This window comes from Tetrahymena thermophila, assembly GCF_000189635.1.
Source record: "Tetrahymena thermophila SB210 genomic scaffold scf_8254393, whole genome shotgun sequence".
Lineage (NCBI taxonomy): Eukaryota > Ciliophora > Oligohymenophorea > Hymenostomatida > Tetrahymenidae > Tetrahymena > Tetrahymena thermophila.
In genome coordinates, this window is record NW_002476176.1 from 15,881 (window position 1) to 37,307 (window position 21,427).

Sequence of the window (21,427 nt, forward strand, 5' to 3'; positions counted from 1 at the left end):
ATAAATTTTTGATTTATTCAATATTCCATGCTTATTAACCAGACAGACGATATAATAAAAAAATAAGAATAAAAAGCAACACTTTCCTTTCCAAATATTTTAGGATTTAATTGAAATCTAATTTTAGAATATTTCTTTTTAAAAATATTTTTATTTTAAAATAAATTTTGTTTTATTCAATAAGAAATAATTTTAGAATAAATTTTATTATAAAAAGAGTTAAAAATGCAATGTTTGTTAAATTTAAAATGATTTATTCATAGTGATTTAGTGCCTTAATAGATAAATAAAATAAAATAAAATAAATAAATAAATAAATAAATAAATTGATTGAATGATATATTGAAGTATAATGGATAGGATATGCCTAATAAATACTACATATTTTTTAATTTATTGAAGATATTTATTGTGAGAAGATACAAATGATAAGCAAATAAATAAATAAAAATGTTTACATACAAATAGCGAGATGAGATGTGTATAGTAAGTAAGAAGGATTTTTTGCTTCAAATAAGTGAAATGATAATCGATAATAAAGAAGAAGAATGAATCAATAAAAAATATAGGAAATCAAGATTTTATAAAGAAATTAATAAAAAGAAAAAAAGAGAAAGAAATTAATAAAGACAAATCATATAAAGAGGTAATTAATTAATTAATTAGTTAGCTTAATTTCTCCATTTTATTTTCAAGATAGAAACGAAAAATAGCAATAGCTGATTTCACCGCATTAAAATATAATAATAAAATATAGGATAAGCGAAAATGGAACAAAACACTACCCAAGTTTTTTCTGATTTAGCCTATAAGGTTTGCTTCAAGGTTATTAACGACAAAAATAAACCTTTCGTTCTTCACGATGAATAAAGATTGGCTAATTGCCTCACTAGATACGTCGAAGCTTTCAATGTAACTTCAGAATACTTCTTCCGTGAAAGAGCCGGAGAAACTAAAGTCACTGAAAAGCAATGAGGAAAAGGAGGTAAAGTGACATAATATAATTAACTAAGTAGAGATAGTTGCATTTTTACTTGCAAAGAAACCACTATCAAAAATTAATTTCGTATTAGTTTGATGAGTGAAATCTGGCACAATATTAAAATAAGCAGCATTGAATAAATAAATAAATTGAACTTATTCTTATAGTTAGTTATCGTTTGTTTCGTTCGTTGCCTGTCTAGAGTATTGATTAGTCAGATGCTTTCCATTTCAAATTCAAATTTATAAAGATTATTTATTTCATTTTCAAATACATTTATACCAAATAGCCTTATAAGCATACATCACATAATCAAAATTTTTCAATCGAAAAGCAAGCGAGTTTGTTACTGTTTAGTTTGCAACAAGTATTTTAGTGTTCTCAACGAATATATTTTTAGGACAATATATATTTTATATGTTATTTTGATACTCAAAATGACAATAGCTTTAGTGATAATTGAAGTAGTAGTTTGTTTAAACTGCTTTTTTTAAATTGGTATTTGCTTGCAAGCTGAATGAAAATAAAATACCTTATTTATTAATCAAAGAAACTAAATTTGCTTATTAAATAAATTAAAATGATACAAAAAATATGTTTTTTTGCTTAGAAAATAATATTAATTAAATAATTAATTTATTGATATTTATTTATTAATCAGATTATCAAAACATAAAATAAATAAATTATATTTATTTTAAACGTCTTCTATTTTTAATAGCTAGCTGTTGGCATTTATTTTATTGCTCAGCATATTTTTATAATAGAAAAATAACTTACTTAATTTAAAGACATTAATCAGTAAAATTTAATCAATCAATCTATTTTTTAAAAATAAACTTTTTTTAAATATTTTTTTGCCAAAAATTGTTGATTTGAAAAATCTTTTAATTATTCTTTTCTGGACACATTTTTATTTGAGAGTTTTTTTACGTAATAAGATTCCAATTTGAATTTTAAGAATAGATATTTTAATTTTAAGTAAGAATATGTATAAATGAGAGAACGGTATTGGAATGATTAATTGCTTGCTTACTTACATGCATTTGCTAATCAGTCAAACAAACCAAAAAATAATAAATGCCAATCTATATCAGATACATACAAACCCAAATATATGAATTAGTATTTTTTTTTTTGGTGTTAGAAATAATTAACCAAAGTTTAGTAAATTGATTGAATTGACATTGTTTATTTAAGAATATTTGCATATAAAATTTGAGTAAAAGTTATTAGTTTTTTTATTACAAAAAGAAAATTAATATTGTATCTAAGCAATTTTTAAAAAATATTTATTATAATTTTATTTGTAAGAGTAAATAATAATCCATCCATTTTATCAAAGGAGAGTTTTTGCAAAGCAGTCTCAATTAGGCAAATAAAAATAGATAATTTAGGCTTCTATCTGCAATTAAAATAATTTTAAGAGTCAACTTAATTATCTAAAAAATAACAAAACTATTAAGCAAATGTATTAAAGCAAAATCAATACTAATACTGCTGGAGAACCATAATTCACTCCAGAAGACCACTTTGCTTCACAATATAATGCACAGGAAGACAGGAAAATTCAAGAAGAAGTTATTTTAAAGTTCTATAAGTTTTTTAAAACGGCTTACGAGAAGTCTAGAATAGTGTATCAGATATCCATCAGTCCATTAGTAATTGCATTTTTTATAAGTAGTTAGTTAATGATTAAAATAAATAAAATTATTTCAATAAAAATACTAAATTGTAATTTTTATTAAAGCTTAAATAAATAAAAATATTTTTAAATAAATTAGAGATAATTTAAGTACTATAATTTCCAGTTAGTTTATAACCTCATTACAAGCGATAATATTCATTAATCAGAAATAAGAAAGCTCTTCAATGTAAAGTTTTTTTAAGATTTGGTAGAGAATTGCGAGTAGTTAGAAGTGATTGGGCTTGCATTAAAATTAAATTGTGTAATAACAATACCATGGCTGACCAATTAATCAATATAAAGGGAATATCAATAATTCAAAGATGAAGTTACTTAATTCTTAGATTAGAAAATAGAGAATTTAGCAAGTGTTAATGAGCTGGATAATTATTTTTTAACTAATATTTTATAGTAGTTGGTTGAGTAGAAATATAATTAGCAGATAACACAAAAAATTAAGTCGTAAGATGTAAAAGACACCAATAATAAAATATAAACAATTATTGAAGAAATACTGCTTTTTAATCCTACCAGACTTTATTCTATTTCAAATTATCTCGTTATAGTAATTAATTTATTTGAATAAGTGAATTTTATTAAATAAATAAATAATTAAAAATGTAGATACTAATCAAATACATGCTAATCCTTCCCTCTATTACAGATTCTGAAATCAAGCTTGTTCAAAAGCTCAATTAGCTCATATTCTAAAGAGCTCTCTCTAGTTAAGAAGGAGAATAAAACTATGACGTTTCAAAGTTAACTGACATACTTTTATTCATTTTTAAATCAATGAAAATACCTTGGGACAGCAAAGATCCTATTCGCCCTAATTAGAATCTTCATGTGTTAGTAGAACAAGTAAATTATTCCAAAAATAAATAAATAGATGAATGAGAATAAAATTTTTATCAAATAGCTAGCTTAAGGTGACTTATTATATAAGTACTTTGAATCCTACTCATTTGACCTAATATACGTTTTCTTCAATCCTGAAGACACAGTTATTATACTTAACAATTTGATTGACTGTGGATACACTCAAGATATATGCTTTTTAATATTCAACATAATCAGGTCACTAAGTTAAATTAGGAGATTTGATGTTATTAAATATGTCCACAATGAATTTATCATGAAAAAAATTATTTCTAAAATATAATGTAAAAACTGTTTAAGATAGACAGTAGGTTTAATCAAAGAAACTCTTTTTGGTAAATTTTTTAGTTTTTTTTCAAGTGAATGAATTTGTTTCTCAAGTTGAAAAAAGAATCAATGAATGAACAGATTTATGTTTATTGTTTTCTGATTGAAACATATTTGATTTAATCAAATTTATATTATGTAAATAAACTTTGTTTAATTTTAATAAATTACAGGTTTAGCAAAGACTGTTTAATTGTCTGACTTATAGATGCAAACACTTATCAAATAATTGGATTTCGTCAATCATTTTAAATAAGCAATCAATAGAGAAGAAATATCTTATTTGTATAAATTCTTTTACTTAATTTATATGAATTAAGATGTTACTAGAGGGCTTAGTGCATAATACGCGTAAAAACTAAAGGAAATAGTTAAAGAAGGTATTGACAACAAGCTAATTGACATAAATGAATAATATATAAGGCAAAAAATAGAGGATATGAAAAATGTATATAAAATGGGCGATAATATTATTGAACCGAGTTACTAACTATCAGGTTTAATAAATGTAGGAAATACCTGCTATATTAATTCATTCATACACAGTCTTTATCATGCTTAAGCTTTTAGAGAGTTTGTTTTACGTAAAAAATTTTTTTTCATATAAATTTTAATAAAATAAAACAAAAATTTAAACTGAATAAATTATTTTAGATTTAGATTTATTTATTTATTTGGGTTTTTTGATAGATTTATTTTTAATATTAAAATTGATAAATATTTAGACTACAAAACTGTGTTTGATAAGTCAAAAGTTTTTTGCAACTTTCTTGATCCAGTGGAGGAAATAATGAAGGTATTTTTTAAAATGTATAGCTAACCAATTTCTATGGATATAGATGCCAAATAGCTAAAACTTTCACTTCCAGAGCCTTTCAGAAGTTCTATGGAAATGTAAGACTCTGGTGAGTTCGGGAGGATGTATTTGGACTATATATAAAATTATTTAAAAGACACAAATTAAAATGAAGAAATTGACAGATTTTTCTTTGGTAAAAAGGAAAATGTAATTTAATGTTAATAATGTAAAACGAATTTTAGAAACACTGAAAAAATACTTGATATTTATGTAAACTTTTGCCAGCAAGCTTATGTAAAAGAGAGATAAAACTATGATTTGATTTAAATGATTAGAAGCTCTTTTTAGGCTGAGACTTTTGACGAAAACAACGCTTTTTACTGCGATAAATGTAATAAAAAGACTTCAGCTATTAAGTCAGCTCTTGTTAAAATCCTTCCTCCTTATTTAACTATTTATATTGGCAGATTTTAATATGATAAGCAAAAATAAGAGAGAATTAAGCTGCTTTATCCTACCAATCTTCCTCAGTCTTTTAATATATAAGATATTTTTGAAAACACTTCTATACCACAAAATCAACTTCAAAATTTCGAGTATAAATTATATGCATTTATCGTGCATTTGGTAAAATAAAATATTTCAATTTTTAATTGTTTATTTAAAATTACCCAAAATTTAGGGCTCTCAAATTGACACTGGCCATTACATCACTTACGGTAAAGATTTAGAATAACCAAACAGTAATTGGAAACTCTATGATGATAACACTGTTATCGAATAAATCAAAAGCAATGCAGACGAATTAGTTAAAAACTTTGCGTAAAATATATTTTCGTTAACAAAAATAAAGTAATTTTTAATGAATTATTTGAAATTAATTAGTGAGTCAGAAACGCCTTATATTTTATTCTATGCCAACAAAAATCATAAGCCTATAGATCTGCACAGATATATTAGGTCTAAAAGTTAAATATATCAAAATATTGACAATTTAGATTTAAAGTAATAAATATCAGCAAACGGCTATTTTTACAATTACAATAACAACAATAACAACAACAACAACTGATGCTAGTTAAAACTCTATACAAAAGAAAATTATTTTTTAACATATATTAAAAATGATTTCAAAAATAAATAAGTAAATAAATGATGAATAAACAATTAACTAAATAACCCACTAAATAAATAAATAATTAATCAATAAATTAATCACCTTTAAAACATTTTTATTTTTTGTTAAATTATATATGTATGATGTAATTCACTCATTCATTCGTTTATCTATTAAAATTAAATACATTTTAAACTAAAAATATTATTTATTATTTTTGCTCTGAAATGTATGCAAATAATTCATTTTACTTTACTGTAATTAAAATTTGTGTCTAGAAATACAAATAAATTTTTTTTTTTGCTGCTTTGCTTATTATTGAATAGATAAATAGATATATAGATTATATATGTGTATATCCTTTTAATTTTCATTCAATTAAATTCTAGCTATTCTCATTTCATTATTTATCTAACTTGTTTTCCATTTTTAACTTTAAAAAAGACAACTAAAAAATATATAAATTTATTCTCTCGAATATTATTTGTTTGTTTGTTGTAGTTAATTTTACCTTATAGCAGAAGTATTCAGCTGTAATTAATGTAAATAGTAATTGATTGATTGATATGTGATGAATTAAAAAGAAGAATATAATAATAATACCTTAAGAAAAAAACAAAAGGACAAATAAAGAGCATGCATGCATATACATCTTATAAAATGAGTTGATAATTTATTCATTTGTTATATTGTTTGTTTTTGAGTGACTTGAGTTAGATAACTTTTTACTTTTATTGATATAATCCTATATTCTTTATATTTTTTTTTGTTTTAAATATCATCTTCTAGCAGGAGCTCTTTTAACCTTTTTGCCTCCCTTTCTAGCGTCCTTTTGATTTTGTTGACGCTTTTGGATTTTGGGCTAATCGTCTACTAAGAGAGTATCTAAAGGAAGAGCATCAGGCAACTAGAAGTAACGGATGTTGTTACCTCTGATTGTCAAGTGGTCTAAACTTACAGGATTCTTGCCTTTTATAGTCATTTTTACTTTTGATAAATGTGTATTCATTCTAATATCAACAGCAATAATTGATCCGATAATCTAAGTTCCATTCTTTAATTCGATTGTAACGGTTTGACCCTTTAACTTCATTAAGAAACGCACTAACTTCATTTTCTTTCTATCTAATTAATACTTATTTTCTTATTATTATTTCCTTTCTCTTTTATTGTTTGTTTGTTTGTTTATTTTTGATACTTTACAATCAATCTTAAAACTATTAATGAATATTTTTTAATATCAAAATAGCTTGAATAAACTTTTATCTTTCAAAAGATTTAGTTAGTGTATTTGGTTTCTATTTAACTAATTAATTAATTAATATTTATTTTCACATTCAATTTATAATTTTTTTTTAATTATTTTATATGGATTCAATCAATTCCCAAGCATTTTTTAATTAAGATATTTCTGCATTTAAATTTGATTATTTTTTATTTAATTAATTATTTGCTTATCTATCTATCAATCTCTCTCTTTATTAAGTTTTGTATCTTTTATTTGAATACTAATCACTTATTGATCTCTTCAAAATTTATAATTAATATTTTAAACAAAAAATTTAACTTCCAAAAAAAAATTCAAAAACCAGCTATGAATTATCCTCACATAACTATCACTTAAAATCTAATGAGAAGCTATTTTTTAAATAAAAAGTGAGCGATTTTTCCAGCGCAAATCCTCATTGTAGCAAGTTTGATCATTACCAACTAGTTTTTAACCTTCAGATCAACTTTGCACTTTTAATTTCGCACATTTCTGCAACCATTTACAATATCAATCGAAAAAGCGAAAAAAAATATCATCCAGATTTTTAAAAAATAGTCATGCCAAAGATAAATTCATTAAGCTTCGTTTCAAAATTACCCAAACAAAAGATAAAAACATAAATTATATTTAAATAAATTTAAAATAGGAATAGGTTGAGACGAGATTAGAAGAAATAGTTTTTAACTATAAAACAGAATAAAAAATAAATAAAGAAAAAATAAAATAAATAAAGAAAAAATAAAATAAATAAATAAAAAATATAAATAAATAAAAAGTATAAATAAATAGATAAATAAAAAAACAAATAAGTAAATAATTAAGTTTAGAAAAAAGTTATAATAAACAAACAACATCAAAAAAAAAAACAAATCAAAATGTTAATTTTATTATTTAGTGATAAATACAAATTTTAAAAGTTTATAATTCTTGCTAAAACCCAACAAATTTAGATTTTTTTTGTATAAAGTTGATTTTTTAATAAGTAAATTTAAATTTTGCGTATTTTCCAAAGTTAGGAGTTAGATATTTTAAGCCTCATTTTTCATAATACAATTAAGAATTTTTATTAATGCTTTTGTATTTTTTGGATTTAAAAAATATTTATTTAATTTTTAAAAATTAGTTAAATTTGTCTTGCAAAATTCTATTTCATTAATTAAAAAAAATAATAATTCTTATCATTTTACTTTGAATCTATTTTCCTATTATATCTTTACATGAATTATCATTTTAATATTTAAACTTAATCAAATCGAATTTATTAAATTTTTCACTTTAAAAATAATGAATTAATTACAAAGTGTAGAAATAATAATTATGAAATAAAATAATTTGAAAAAATAAAATTAATATAAATTGATTACATTTATTGTTACAATTACAATATTTATCTTATTATTTTGTATGTTTTATTTTTTATTTAAGTTTAATGAGAAGTTTTGCTGAAAAACTTGAGCTTGCTAAAGTGGATACAAGTTTTTAAAATCTAAAAAAATAAATAAGCATACAGACACATAGATAATAGTAAATATTAATTAAACTTTAAAGTGTCTTAAAGGAATTCTAGTCCATGACTATAAGAAATAAACAGAAAATGGTTGGAAGAATTAATTATTTTAGATAGGAATTAGCCAAGAAATTTCAATTTTTGTAAAAAGAATTTCATAATTATTTAATAAATAATAAAATAAATAAAGTAGAAGGCCTTTAAAGAAAAGTAAAGAGAAATAAATAGATAGATAGAGAAAGATAAATTTAAGGTATATTATATAATTTTTTGAGTTATTAGAAAAGATTAAGATATTTTTACAATTCCAAAAGCAAACAAAATATTTTTAATTATAATGTCATCTAGGTCTTTTATAGGAAGAGTAGTTTCAAAATATAGGAATCATATTTATAAAAATGGATTAGAATTAATAGCAAAATCACAATCATAACTCTTAGGATCAATTAATAGAGACAACTTAGGAACTTAATAAATAATAGATTTTGAATTTTACAGAAGAAAGTTAAGCGAATCAGATGAACTAGGAACAATAAAACCATCAGCAACAAGAGGAGGAAATTAAAGTGAATAATACTTCAGAAATATAGAACTACAAAGGCATCAAACATTTTTTATCTTCAACAGATTACCATTACCCCATCGCAAACATTAACTATCACACTATTGCTGTAGCTCCAATGATTGTAAATAATATATGTCTTTGTAATCAAAAAGCTTAGTTAACTCTAATTTAACTACTAATAGGATATCACTGACGTGCACTTTAGGAATTTCATTAGATTGCTAACTAGATACTCAATTCTTTATACAGAGATGATTCACGAATAAGCAGTGCATCATAATATGTAAAAAATAATAATTTTTTTAGTAGGAATACTTGTTTACTCATTTAAATATTTTTATATAAAAAGTCGTGGTCCTTAGGAATTTTTGAGGTTTGATCCAGTATAGCATCCAGTAGTTATCTAGTTAGGTGGCAATGATCCAGATAATTTGGCTAAAGCAGCTAAGATATGTGAAGAAATAGGCTATGATGAAGTTAATTTAAATGTTGGTTGCCCTTCTGATAGAGTTTAAAGTGGTAAATTTGGAGCATGTTTAATGAAAGAGCCAGAACTAGTAGCAGAAATTATGAGAAAAATGAAGGAAGCTTGTTCAATTCCAGTCACAGTTAAATGCAGATTAGGAGTTGATAACTTTGATTCCTATGAATTTGCAAGAGATTTTATTAAAACAGTTTCTGAAAAAGGGCAAGTCTAGCATTTTGTAGTACATGCAAGAAAGGCATTTTTAAAGGTAAAAATTATTTATTCATATCAATTTCTTTGAGAAAATTAATTAATTAATTGATTGATTCTACAAATAAATAAATAAATTTCTACTGAACTAAAACAAAATAAATTCCAAAAATCAAACAAGCTCCAAATTAATAAATTGATATTTAAATTTTATAAGTAACCATATTGATTGATATTTATTTATTTATATTTAAATTTTAAAGGGTCTCAATCCTGCTTAGAATAGAAATGTTCCTCCTTTAAAGTATGATTACGTTCTCAGATTGAAATAGGAATTTCCTCATTTACATTTTTCAATAAATGGAGGATTTAAAACATATGATCAAATCTCAGATATTTTGAAATAAGAAAATGGATTGCATGGATGCATGTTAGGAAGAGCAGCTTATGAGACTCCATGGCTCTTTTCTGATATGGACAGAAGATATTTCGGAAAGTAAAATCCTGGGTTCTCTAGAAGAGAAATTCTTTAGGTAAATAAATAAATAAATAATTAATTAATTAGTTCTTTATTTTATAAAACATTTTAATAAAAATTAAATAGATTTGGGGTTAATATGGAAAATTAGTAATTTAGTAATAACCAGCTATTAGCATTCCAACTCTCAACAAACCTATTATTAATCTTTTTGCTGGAGAAAAGCACAGTGCTAAATATAGACACTTCATTAGTGATAGAGCTAATTTTGTTAAATTTGAAAATTATGAAGTATTTATGCAAAAAACAATCGAAGAATATGAATAAATAAATGCATATGCTTTAGATCAAAGACCACCAGGCTGTGAATAAGCCGATAACAGCATAGTTGAAGCTATCTTATAATCAGTTAAAAATGAGTAAATCAGCCTTAATTAAAAAGAAAATAGTTAAAAGTAGTAAGATGTTATTTAAACAGAATGAGTTATATGTATACAATTATATACCTGTAAATAAAAAATAGTTAAAAATATTAATAATCATCAATTAATCAATTTAGTTATATTCATTTATATACATTTTTTTATAGCTAATCATTTATTTTTTGTTTTTCTATCTAAAAATTAATCACCTTATTAATTTAATTTATTTGTATGAGTAGATCTAAAGGTCTAGACAGCATTTAATAATATGTCTACCTTAAACTAATTGCTCTTATAATAAGGCTTTAAAATAAATTCAAAATGGTTTATAAATAGAAAAAATCTAATTTAAAATGGATTGTTTTTTCAGATAGTTTTTTAATAAAGTGAATATTTTATAAGTTTAAATTATAGGCTTTGCCTATAAAATCTCAGTTTTTTTGATGATATAATAATTTTTATCAAATAAAAAGTATTAATTAATAATTTAGCTAGAATGACAAGAAAATATAACGATATAAATTATTTACTAAATATCATATCAAAAAAAAAAGAAGAGTTGCTACAATTACAAAAATAACTATTCCAAATATTAAAAGAAATTTTAGTTAAAAATAAAATAATAAATTTTGCTTTTAAACATGCAAAAATTAAAACTTTTTTCATAAAAAAATAAATATGTTGTTACTTTTATTAAATTATACCAATTTTCATAATAAAATGTTGAAGAAAGTTTAACTTTTATTAAATAAATTCTGCCAATTTTAAAAATAAAATTTTTTGACTAAGATTTTAAATAAAAACTTTTAACATTAATTTTAAAAATATTTATAAAATTTAAATTAAATTTAATTGCAGTATAATCAGGATTATTAATTTTATGAAATAGAATTTACTTGCATATTCGATGATATTTTATTAGTAAATAAATAAAATGTTATGCAATAATTAATTGCAATCATAGATAGTTAGATAAAATTCAACTGAGGTTGATGAACTCAGTCAGCTATTTTGATTTCTCTGTTTGTTGCTATAGGTTTCCATTGATAGAACATGGGAAATCTTCATTATAGGGCCAAATTAAAAGGATTAGAAAAATTAATTTGTTTATTAATTAAAAGGGAAAAGAGCAAGATACGAAAGTAAAAAAATCAAAAAAGAGTAAAATTAATTAAAAGTAAAAAGTAAAAGCAATTAGAAATGGGTGCCTACAAATATTTGGAAGAATTATGGAGAAAGAAGCAATCTGATCTCATGTCCTTCATTTTGCGTCTTAGAACCTGGGAATACAGACAATTACCCGTCATCCACAAGGCTTCTAGATCCTCCAGACCCGACAAGGCTAGAAAGTTGGGTTACAAGAACAAGGATGGTTACGCTATCTGGAGAGTCAGAGTCAGAAGAGGTGGTAGAAAGAGACCTGTCTCCAAGGGTATCGTTTACGGTAAGCCCTCCAGTGTTGGTATCAACCAATTGAAGTTCGCCAGAAACCTCAGATCTTGCGCTGAAGAAAGAGTCGGTAAGAGAGTCCCTGAATTAAGAGTCCTCAACTCTTACTGGGTTGGTCAAGACGGTACCTACAAGTTCTACGAAGTTATCCTCGCTGATCCCTCTCACAACGCCATCAGAAACGACCCCAGAATCAACTGGATCTGTGAATCTGCTCACAAGCACAGAGAATTAAGAGGTAATTATCAAATTATTTAGCATTCTTAATAGAAAATTTTCTAGTTTTCATGATAGCTTTGTTATTTATTCACTTGCTACTCGATTTAGATGCAAATCAATTTAAGTGGATGATAGTTAATTTGTTGATTTTAAAGAAAACACAAATTCTGAAAATAAACCTTAGCATGTGAATATAAAATGCAATTAAATTATTGTCCTAAGCATTTGAATTGCTTGATTAATGCTAATAAATTCACTATCTACTTTATATTAAGGGAGATTAGATTTGATATACTTGATAATTATACTATTTACTCAATTTTCCTTTTCGATCGATTGGTTTAGCTAACGATAATTTGCATGAATTTCTTTAATAATGAATTGATTCATTGATTGATTAAATACACATGAAATCATCAATATCTAAAGCATTGATAACCAAATGGAAAAAATTGAAGGATGTAGCATGAATAAAACAAAGCTAGATTGATAAACTTAATTTTAATAAAAAATTCATTTATTTATATTTAGTTTTAAAGTAAACTTGTTACTAATTATTTTTTTAACATTACAGGTCTTACCTCCGCTGGTAGAAAGGGTAGAGGTCTCAGAGTTAAGGGCCACAGAGCTAAATCTCTCAGAACCTCCAGAAAGGGTAACTGGAGAGCTAGACAAATGCTCAAGCTCAGAAGATACCGTTGAGCTGCTTGATAGTTTAACAACTTTCCAATACAATCAATACAAAACTGTTTATATACAATCAAAAATTAATATATATCACTTTATAACATGTAGGTTAACATATTATCACTTATTTAAAATAACAACCCACTCAAAACCTTTCGCTCTCTATATATATACATACATACTTATTTTATTCTAAAATTATTCAAAATATCCTTCAAAATCTCCCTCTCAAAATATCTCTAAAATAAATTCAACATATTTCTCAAGGCTATAATAAAGCCTAAATTGTATTCAATAATTGAATAAATATTTAAATAAAATAAATATATGAATACTTTTTATTGAATAGACTTTAGAGAATTTTATATAAGTTTTTAAAAATAAATAGCAATTTTACTTAATTTATTTTAAGTAAATAACATAAAAGCTAATTTATTTCATACAAAAGAAATAATATCAATTTACCAATTAATTTTTATGCCTAAAAATGAAATCAATTTCCAAAAAAAAAGAAAAATACTCTTTTAAAATTTTAATTTTTTCTTGGATAGAAGGAGAACTGCTATCCAAAAAATTTAATTGATTTATTTATTTTTTTGAAAAGTATCTTCAATTTATTAATGATTTTTTTAAAAACTATAAATTGTTTCTATGTAAATCAATTTTTAATAATTTTTCAATATTTAAATTACAAATTTTATAAGGTTTTATTTCTCAAGAATACTTTTGAAAGTTTAAAACATAAAGTTAAAGCAGTTCAAGATAAGTTTTTATTTTAAATAAAATATTTTACATGCTTTAATGGATTTTAACAACTTTTATTTATCATATTTAGATTATCTTGGTAGGATTCTAAATGTATGATTTTTCAAAAGAAATAGCTTGAAGCTTCAATAGCACTTTTTTTCTCTTTAATAATTGCAATTAAATCAATAACAAAATTTAATTTTAAAAAGGCTTAATTTAAAATATTTAAGTTTCATGTTTTTAAAAAGGAATTGATTAAATCTTAGTCAACAATATTTTTTTTATTGGATATCTTAAAATAAGCAAGTAGATACTTGAAAAGTTTTAATTTTTAAGTTTATTCAAGATATATTTGGGTGTTTAGAATACTTTTTTGTTTCAAAAATAAATAAATAATTTTTACAAAAAAGTAAAAAAACTTAATTTTAAGTATTTTTATTATTAGATTGCAACTTTCATTAAAAATTTTTATAATTCTTTTGTTTGAAATTAGTGTTTTTATAAAATTAACTTATTAATTTCTATAAGTAATTGAAATATATTTTTTAATATATTCTTTTTAACTTATTTCATTGAAATGTTTTTGAATAATTAATTGTAAACATAGGAGTGAGTATCAATTGTTCGCAATATTTAGTAACTCTAATCGGGATTATTAATCTCTGCAGCAGATATATCTGATAGTGTTTTTTACAATTAAGACTAGATTAGAAAATTCTTCTTTGTAAAAAATTCCAATTGATATCAGTAAAATAGCAAATAGAAAGATAAGAAGGACAAAGATGTAATACCAGAATTTAGCTTGGGCAACCTCTAGATCTGAAAAATTGGCCATTCCAATTGTAATTCTATTAGTTTCTTAGTTATAAACAGAGTAATAATACTGCAGGAATGGTGTACCCAATATTATTACATCATCTAAATCTTTTTCTTCTAAGAGTTTTATTTTGGTCTAGCATGTTATGAGCATATCTTATACAGATAGCAGGCATTAGCGTAAATAAACCTTTTCCACCATATCAAAGTACATTGATTTACTTAAGTGGACTCTTAGAATTGAATGTTCTCTGTACTATTGAGAATCTACGTTTAACTGGAATTCTAGGAATCCTTCATTGTTCACACTTGTAGAAACAACGTTGCAGTTTTGCATGAGTGCATTTTTTATTAGCTCAAAGGATTTAAGACTTATCCCTATGTAATTATGAATCAAAGAAATAAATGTGTCTTATCTTTTTGGGAACTAAATTTAGACCGATCCCATTTCCAGATACTCTATGAAAAAGCTCCACGCATAATCTCTAGTAGAATAGGTACTAATGAGTGTCCTATTTTATATTTGATTGTAAAGAAGATTAAAAGATTTCTAATAAGCAATTATTTTATATATTTATTTATTTATTACTACCTTCTTTTGAATATATTAGCTTCAAATTCCCCGACTATTATGTAAGAATAGTGCTCAGCGCTCTCAGGACTCAAATATATTGAGAATATTTTCTTTGCAACATTAAAATTTTCGTATATATCATCTTAAAATGTCTTGAAATTATCAGAAGCTAGAATATTTTTATATTTTTTTTGATGATTACTATGAGGTAGTCTTTTGAAAATCAAATTTTTTTCAAAATTCGCCCTGGAAAATCCTAATATTCCATCTATTTTTATGCCTTAGAAAGATAAAGGGTAATTAGTATAAAGGATATCAATAACGTTTGTCTTATTTTATCTAAAGAAATCAATCTCAAGGGTTTTTCCAACTTTGAAATCTTATTTGTAAATATGTTTCATATAGGGAATGTCAGTTGAGTTAATATGAGTGGTATTCGCTTGAATTTCATTAAACAAAGTAGAATTGCTAATAATGTTGAAGCTTGAATTAATATCAACCATCATTCTAATAAGCTACTGCTGGCCCACGTCAAAGCCTTTCACATAATATTGCTCATTTTCGTTCTTGAAAAGCTATAAAATATATATTTAGCTACTCTTATGGCTTATTTCTTCTTCAGGAATATCTCTTTTATTTATTATAAAAGTAATCTCTATCAGTTGTAGAAATACTAAAATTTTTACTGGCTCTATAGATAAACTTCTCCTTTAATCGATACGAAATTCAGAAGATTAATAATACAAATTATTCCTAAAGCTTAGAGTTTTTTATCCATATATCAAAGTCTATTTATTTTTAATTAAAATCTACTTTGAACTTGATTCCAATATTCTTCAATATTACTTTTATATTATTTTTAATCAATTTGCAATTATGAATATTAATTTTTTTATATATTTAATATTGTTAATTCAGAACTAGAATTTTTATCAGCTTCAGTAAAAAATCTTTATTATCAAAACTCTATTTTATTAATTTAAAAATAAAAATAATTTTTATATTTTATTAATTCTTTGAAGTTGATTTACTCTATGTACAATTTGTGCCTAAATATCAAACTCATTTATTAGTAAAATTTAATTAAATTAATTATTTAAAATGGTTTGTATTTTATCTAAATTGTAAATACTCTAAGGTATTTATATTATTTATTTTGTAAAGTCTAATTAATAATTAAAAATTGTTTGTATTTTATCAAATAACAAATATTCAAATATTTATTTATTAAGTAAAGCTTAATTAATAATTTTAAATTGTTTGCATTCTATCCAAATAACAAATACTCAAATGTATTTATTTAGTAAAATTTAATTTAATTAACAATTTATAATTATTTACAATTAATTGATCGAAATAACAAATAGTCTAATATTTATTTATTTTGTAAAGTTTAATTAATAATTTAAAATTGCTAGAATTTTATTCAAATAATAAATATAATACAAAATAGGTTATTTATTTCTTCAAAAGAAACTTAATTTATAAAAACGAATTGAGAATAAAGTTATATTGTCCATTCACTTAAGGTGTTTCAAAAAATGATTTTTGCTATTGTAATTAGTGCTTTAAATTGCAACAAAATTTATATTTAAAATTGTTGGTTGATTTTTTATTTAAAAAAAAATATTTAACTACAAAAAAATTCTAGTTTATAAATAAATAAATAAATAAATAAATTGTAATTTAATTGCTGCAAATTAAAAATTTTTTTTTTGATAAAAGAAAGTAAGAATTTGACATAATTATCGTCATAAAATATTAATAATTAATTTTACTATTTTTGCAAACAATTTAATTTAAAACCTAACGAAAAGACAAATTTTAAGAGTTGAAGCTGTAAAACTAATTAAAAATGAGCACAAATTATGAGTAGTAGTGGGAATAAAAAAGGAGTGAAGGGATAACAAATTTAAAAGCGAAAATTACTAGATTTGCTAAAAATGGTTATTTAAAATTATACTAAATGTGGCCTGGTACTAATAGATTTTGTTGTAATGGAAAACTTATGATAGGTCCAGGAGCAGATTGGGGTCCGAATTGTTATACATGGATCTGCGTTTTAGGGGCAGGAATACCATATCTTGTCTTAGTGATGCCTCCAATTTTTAAAAACTTTTCTCCTGTGTTAGCAATAGTTAATGTTATATTATTTATATCTACAATTATATTTTTGCTTTTAACTGGCTTCACAGATCCAGGAATTATACCTCGAAGAAATATAATCCTCCTTACAATGGATGATACAAATAGGGAAGTGTATGATTAATTTTTAAATGGAAATTTCGCAGATGCAGATACTGAAAACATATAAAGGAATTATTGTGCAACTTGCCAAATTTATAGACCTCCTAGGGCTTCTCATTGTACTGATTGTGATAATTGTGTAGAAGTATATGATCATCATTGTCCTTTTGTAAATAATTGTGTTGGCAAGAGAAATTATAGATACTTTATATCCTTTGTAGGATCCGTTTCTGTGTTATGTCTCTCAGTAATTTGTGGAATTATAGTATTCCTTGTAAAAGAAAATGAAAGTGATTTATCATAAACAAGTAAATTTATTCTTAATTTTATTAAAATACCTTAAAAATAGAGAGCATTTTTAGAATATTGAATGAAAACGCTCTTTAAAGATATATTTATAAATTTAATATTGATCTAACTTTAAAATAATCTCAAAATTAATTAATTAGCGTACATTGTCCTTTTAGTTATTTTTGTTGTGCCAGTTGGTATTTTATGTGTTGGCATTCTCGGCTTATGTCTATTTCATGGTTATTTGATAATAAAGTAATTGTTTATTTACTTATGATATACATTTCTAGATAGATTCTAAGTTCATCAAATTTTTGCTTGATCTTTTTGAAGATAAATGCTTGTTTATTTGAGGAACTTATAGACTAGAAATTATTTAAAATACTAAATAAAATTTTAGATAATATATAATAAATTTTTTATTTTATAATATGATAGAGGGAAAACCACTAAAGAAACTCTCAAAAAAAGAACTGTTGATAGAAAAGCTGTAGGATTTAATTGGAAAAAAGTAGATCCATCTTTAGTATAAGCTTAAAAAATTATAGGTATGTAAGATGCCTTAAATAGCTTTTAAATTTGAATGTCTTAAACTAATAAATGAACATATAAAAAATAAATAAATAAATAAATAACTCATCTCATAAAAAATTTAACTAAAATTTTAGCTAGATTAAATTAAAATAATTAATTCTAATAAATAAACATAAAAAAATTAAATGTAAATATAAGTAAATAATTTTCAGTTGTCTGCTTTACTAAATATAACAAATTAATGGATTTTCAAATTATTTTTGAAGAGTGGCAAATTAAAAATGTGTCTTCTCTCATCAATTTAATCTTTTACTTAGAAACTAATTTTTAAAACATTGGTATTTTTTTTGGTTAAATTATTTTTTTTAGACTGAATTAATTAATTTTTGAAAAAAATTTGCTATCCAACCTTTTATTCTTTTATTGCTAATAATAAATAAATCTGATTAAGCATTAATTATAAGATTATTTTCTTTTTCTTGGTTGATTTAATAAGCAAAATCTTATTTTTTAAATTAAAACCAATTAATTAATTATGTGCTAAAATTGTATTTCATTTAGCAAATTAAAAACTTAATACCCACTTTTATCCACAAGCCTATATTAATGTTTATATAAAAATAATAAATAAATTAATTGAAATTGAAATTAAAATTAAAATAAGAATTGAGCTAATTTTTATATATTTTATTAAGTTATCTATCTATCTGTTTTATTACTAAATAAAGAAATAAATAAATTAATTGAAATTGAAATTAAAATTAAAATAAGAATTGAGCTAATTTTTATATATTTTATTAAGTTATCTATCTATCTGTTTTATTACTAAATAAAGAAAAATTTAAATCGTTGTTGGATATTTTAAATTTTGAATAAAAATATTTGATATAGTTGAATTTTAAAACTAAATTATTTTAATTATTTCTTTAATTTATAAAAAATATATTATTTGATATAAATAATAGTATATATTAAAAAAATAGCTTCATGTATCATTTTTATAACTTTTTTGAAGTCTTATAAATATTAATTTAAAATTATAATTTTGTATTAAAATTGTTTTTCAAGGTTATATTTAAAACCATAAAATCTATACATTTAATATAATTTTTTAATAGCATAATTATTATAAAATAAAAAATTTTTAAGGGTTTATTAATTTTATAAATTTTTGTTTGTGAGGAAAAAATCAAAAATAAAAATATTAGAGCTTAATTAAAATATTTAAAAAATCTATATAATAATAATTATTTTTCTTCATGAATAAGTATTATTCGTTCAAAAAATTATATTCTTTATCGTCAAGAGAAGAAAAAATAATAAAATAATATTGCATTTAATTTTATCTACAACTTTTAAGCTACTTTATCAATAACATTTTTCATAGTTTAATTACAAACGAAAATTTTGTTATAAATTAAAAATTTTAACATGATAATTTATAAATATCTATTATTATTTTAAAAAGTGTATTTATCTAAATTTTATCTTATTAAAATTACTACTTAATGTAAAGTAAAATCACTTGCATTTTAAAAAATAATTTAGATGTTTCAAAATTAATAAAAATTAAGCATCCAAATTTTAAATTAATAAATGAATGAATGATTTTAATTTTGATTTATTAATACTATATTTATTTTTTGTGCTAAGTGTTTGAGATTAATTTAAGTAAATTATAAACTTTATAGTAGAAATATGGTAGTTGTGTACTTTTATTGATTTTATTAATAATTAAAACATTTTTAGTATTTGTTATTTTTTTTTATTGAAATTGCAACCTTAATATTTATTTTTTTTTTCCTTAAATAAAATTGCTAGTAATTGCATATTTAAATATTAGTAACACTTTCATTAAAATCAATAGAGAAATTATATTAAGTTTACTAATCATCAATTATACTAGTAATAGTTTTCCATTAATTGAATTCTATCCATTTTTTTCAATAAAGTGAGTGAAAAACCATCAAATTAAACAAAAAATTTCTAATTAAGCATTTTATTATTTTTAAAAAACTAGAATTTTTTTTTTTTCAATGATAAAAATTATTTTTTACGAATCAGCAAGAGTAATAAACTAAAAATGGATTGATTGATTATTTTAATATTTATGATATTAAGTTTTAATAGTCACTCTTAATATTGTAACTATGTAACTAAGAAATGGACGGAATATTTCTGATTAATTGTAAAAGAATATTTATTTGAAGTAGCATAATCATCTAGCTTATACTTATCAATAAAATCATGAAATGACGAAATAAGAAGAAAAAGTTTACTAGTCTTTATGCAAATTACTTATTTTTTTTTATTAAATTACATAAATAAATTATTCGTTATTATTCTTTAATTTCTCTTAAAGTTCTTTAAATTTTCTATGCACTTTTTTATAAGTAAGAAAGAAGGATATTTTTTACTCAAAAAAATAATAAATAATTAAAATAAATATCATAAATTTAATATTTAAAAGAATATCTTTTACACAAAAATGAATAATTCGGAAGTTGCTGTTTTAGGAGGTGGTTGTTTTTGGTGTATTTATGCTGTCTTCAAGAGAGTCAAAGGAGTTCAAAAAGTTATTTCTGGTTTTTCTGGAGGTGAGTTGAAGAATCCTACTTACAAAGAGGTTTACACAGGAACAACAGGACATGCTGAAGTAGTTTAGGTTACTTTTGATCCAGAAGTTATTTCTTACGAAAATCTCCTCAGAATCTATTTCAATGTAATCGCCATAAGAAAAATTGATTTAAAATAATAAAAATAATTTTGTAATTAATAGGTTCATGATCCAACTCTATTAAATAGATAAAATGATGAGGATGTAGGAACTCATTACAGGTCAGTAATTTTTTATTTGAGTGAATAATAACAAAAGACAGCTTTAGCTCTCATTAAAGAGCTTGAAGAATCTAAGTATTACAAAGATCCTATTGTAACTAAAGTTGATAAATTTGAAGAGTTTTACCCAGCTGAAGATTACCATCAAAATTACTTTGATATTAACCCTGAACAAAGATACTGCAAAGCCGTAGTAGAACCTAAATTAAAGAAATTTTTGATTAAATATAAAGACTACTTAAAGCAAGAAGAAGAAGAATTAAAGTAAAAATAATTATAGTAAGAATAATAGTAATAATAATAATCATAGTAATGA

At 22.7% G+C, this 21,427-nt stretch overlaps 9 protein-coding genes across 9 annotated transcripts; 7 read left to right on the plus strand and 2 right to left on the minus strand. All coding sequences in view use genetic code 6, as the record gives it.

Annotated features, from left to right (window-relative positions):
* Positions 1 to 768: 768 nt before the first annotated feature.
* On the plus strand, positions 769 to 975 carry TTHERM_01289060 (hypothetical protein; the record flags this gene model as incomplete). Its single annotated transcript, XM_001029808.3, has 1 exon — positions 769 to 975. The coding sequence occupies one exon, from the start codon at positions 769 to 771 to the stop codon at positions 973 to 975; it is 207 nt and encodes a 68-aa protein (XP_001029808.1).
* A 102-nt stretch (positions 976 to 1,077) lies between these two features.
* On the plus strand, positions 1,078 to 1,503 carry TTHERM_001289061 (transmembrane protein, putative; the record flags this gene model as incomplete). The annotated part of the gene is made up of 1 exon (XM_012800044.1): positions 1,078 to 1,503. One exon carries the CDS (start codon positions 1,078 to 1,080, stop codon positions 1,501 to 1,503), a length of 426 nt encoding a protein of 141 aa, XP_012655498.1.
* Positions 1,504 to 2,451: 948 nt separating this feature from the next.
* On the plus strand, positions 2,452 to 5,746 carry TTHERM_01289070 (ubiquitin carboxy-terminal hydrolase; the record flags this gene model as incomplete). The annotated part of the gene is made up of 8 exons (XM_001029809.3): positions 2,452 to 2,643; positions 2,767 to 3,234; positions 3,294 to 3,530; positions 3,589 to 3,883; positions 4,049 to 4,459; positions 4,601 to 5,301; positions 5,357 to 5,496; positions 5,560 to 5,746. 8 exons carry the CDS (start codon positions 2,452 to 2,454, stop codon positions 5,744 to 5,746), a joined length of 2,631 nt encoding a protein of 876 aa, XP_001029809.3.
* Positions 5,747 to 6,569: 823 nt separating this feature from the next.
* Positions 6,570 to 6,905, minus strand: TTHERM_01289080 (small nuclear ribonucleoprotein; the record flags this gene model as incomplete). Its single annotated transcript, XM_001029810.3, has 1 exon — positions 6,570 to 6,905. One exon carries the CDS (start codon positions 6,903 to 6,905, stop codon positions 6,570 to 6,572), a length of 336 nt encoding a protein of 111 aa, XP_001029810.1.
* Positions 6,906 to 8,655: 1,750 nt separating this feature from the next.
* On the plus strand, positions 8,656 to 10,770 carry TTHERM_01289100 (tRNA-dihydrouridine synthase; the record flags this gene model as incomplete). The annotated part of the gene is made up of 6 exons (XM_001029812.4): positions 8,656 to 8,821; positions 8,917 to 9,254; positions 9,316 to 9,416; positions 9,483 to 9,867; positions 10,073 to 10,342; positions 10,414 to 10,770. 6 exons carry the CDS (start codon positions 8,656 to 8,658, stop codon positions 10,768 to 10,770), a joined length of 1,617 nt encoding a protein of 538 aa, XP_001029812.4.
* Positions 10,771 to 11,909: 1,139 nt separating this feature from the next.
* TTHERM_01289110 (60S ribosomal protein L15) lies at positions 11,910 to 13,079 on the plus strand (the record flags this gene model as incomplete). Its single annotated transcript, XM_001029813.3, has 2 exons — positions 11,910 to 12,396; positions 12,952 to 13,079. 2 exons carry the CDS (start codon positions 11,910 to 11,912, stop codon positions 13,077 to 13,079), a joined length of 615 nt encoding a protein of 204 aa, XP_001029813.1.
* Positions 13,080 to 14,427: 1,348 nt separating this feature from the next.
* Positions 14,428 to 15,979, minus strand: TTHERM_01289120 (eukaryotic aspartyl protease; the record flags this gene model as incomplete). Its single annotated transcript, XM_001029814.2, has 3 exons — positions 14,428 to 15,139; positions 15,220 to 15,831; positions 15,888 to 15,979. 3 exons carry the CDS (start codon positions 15,977 to 15,979, stop codon positions 14,428 to 14,430), a joined length of 1,416 nt encoding a protein of 471 aa, XP_001029814.2.
* Positions 15,980 to 17,056: 1,077 nt separating this feature from the next.
* TTHERM_01289130 (DHHC zinc finger protein) lies at positions 17,057 to 18,322 on the plus strand (the record flags this gene model as incomplete). The annotated part of the gene is made up of 3 exons (XM_001029815.3): positions 17,057 to 17,756; positions 17,898 to 17,994; positions 18,178 to 18,322. The coding sequence occupies 3 exons, from the start codon at positions 17,057 to 17,059 to the stop codon at positions 18,320 to 18,322; spliced, it is 942 nt and encodes a 313-aa protein (XP_001029815.1).
* Positions 18,323 to 20,761: 2,439 nt separating this feature from the next.
* TTHERM_01289140 (peptide methionine sulfoxide reductase msrA) lies at positions 20,762 to 21,427 on the plus strand (the record flags this gene model as incomplete). The annotated part of the gene is made up of 2 exons (XM_001029816.1): positions 20,762 to 20,995; positions 21,053 to 21,427. 2 exons carry the CDS (start codon positions 20,762 to 20,764, stop codon positions 21,425 to 21,427), a joined length of 609 nt encoding a protein of 202 aa, XP_001029816.1.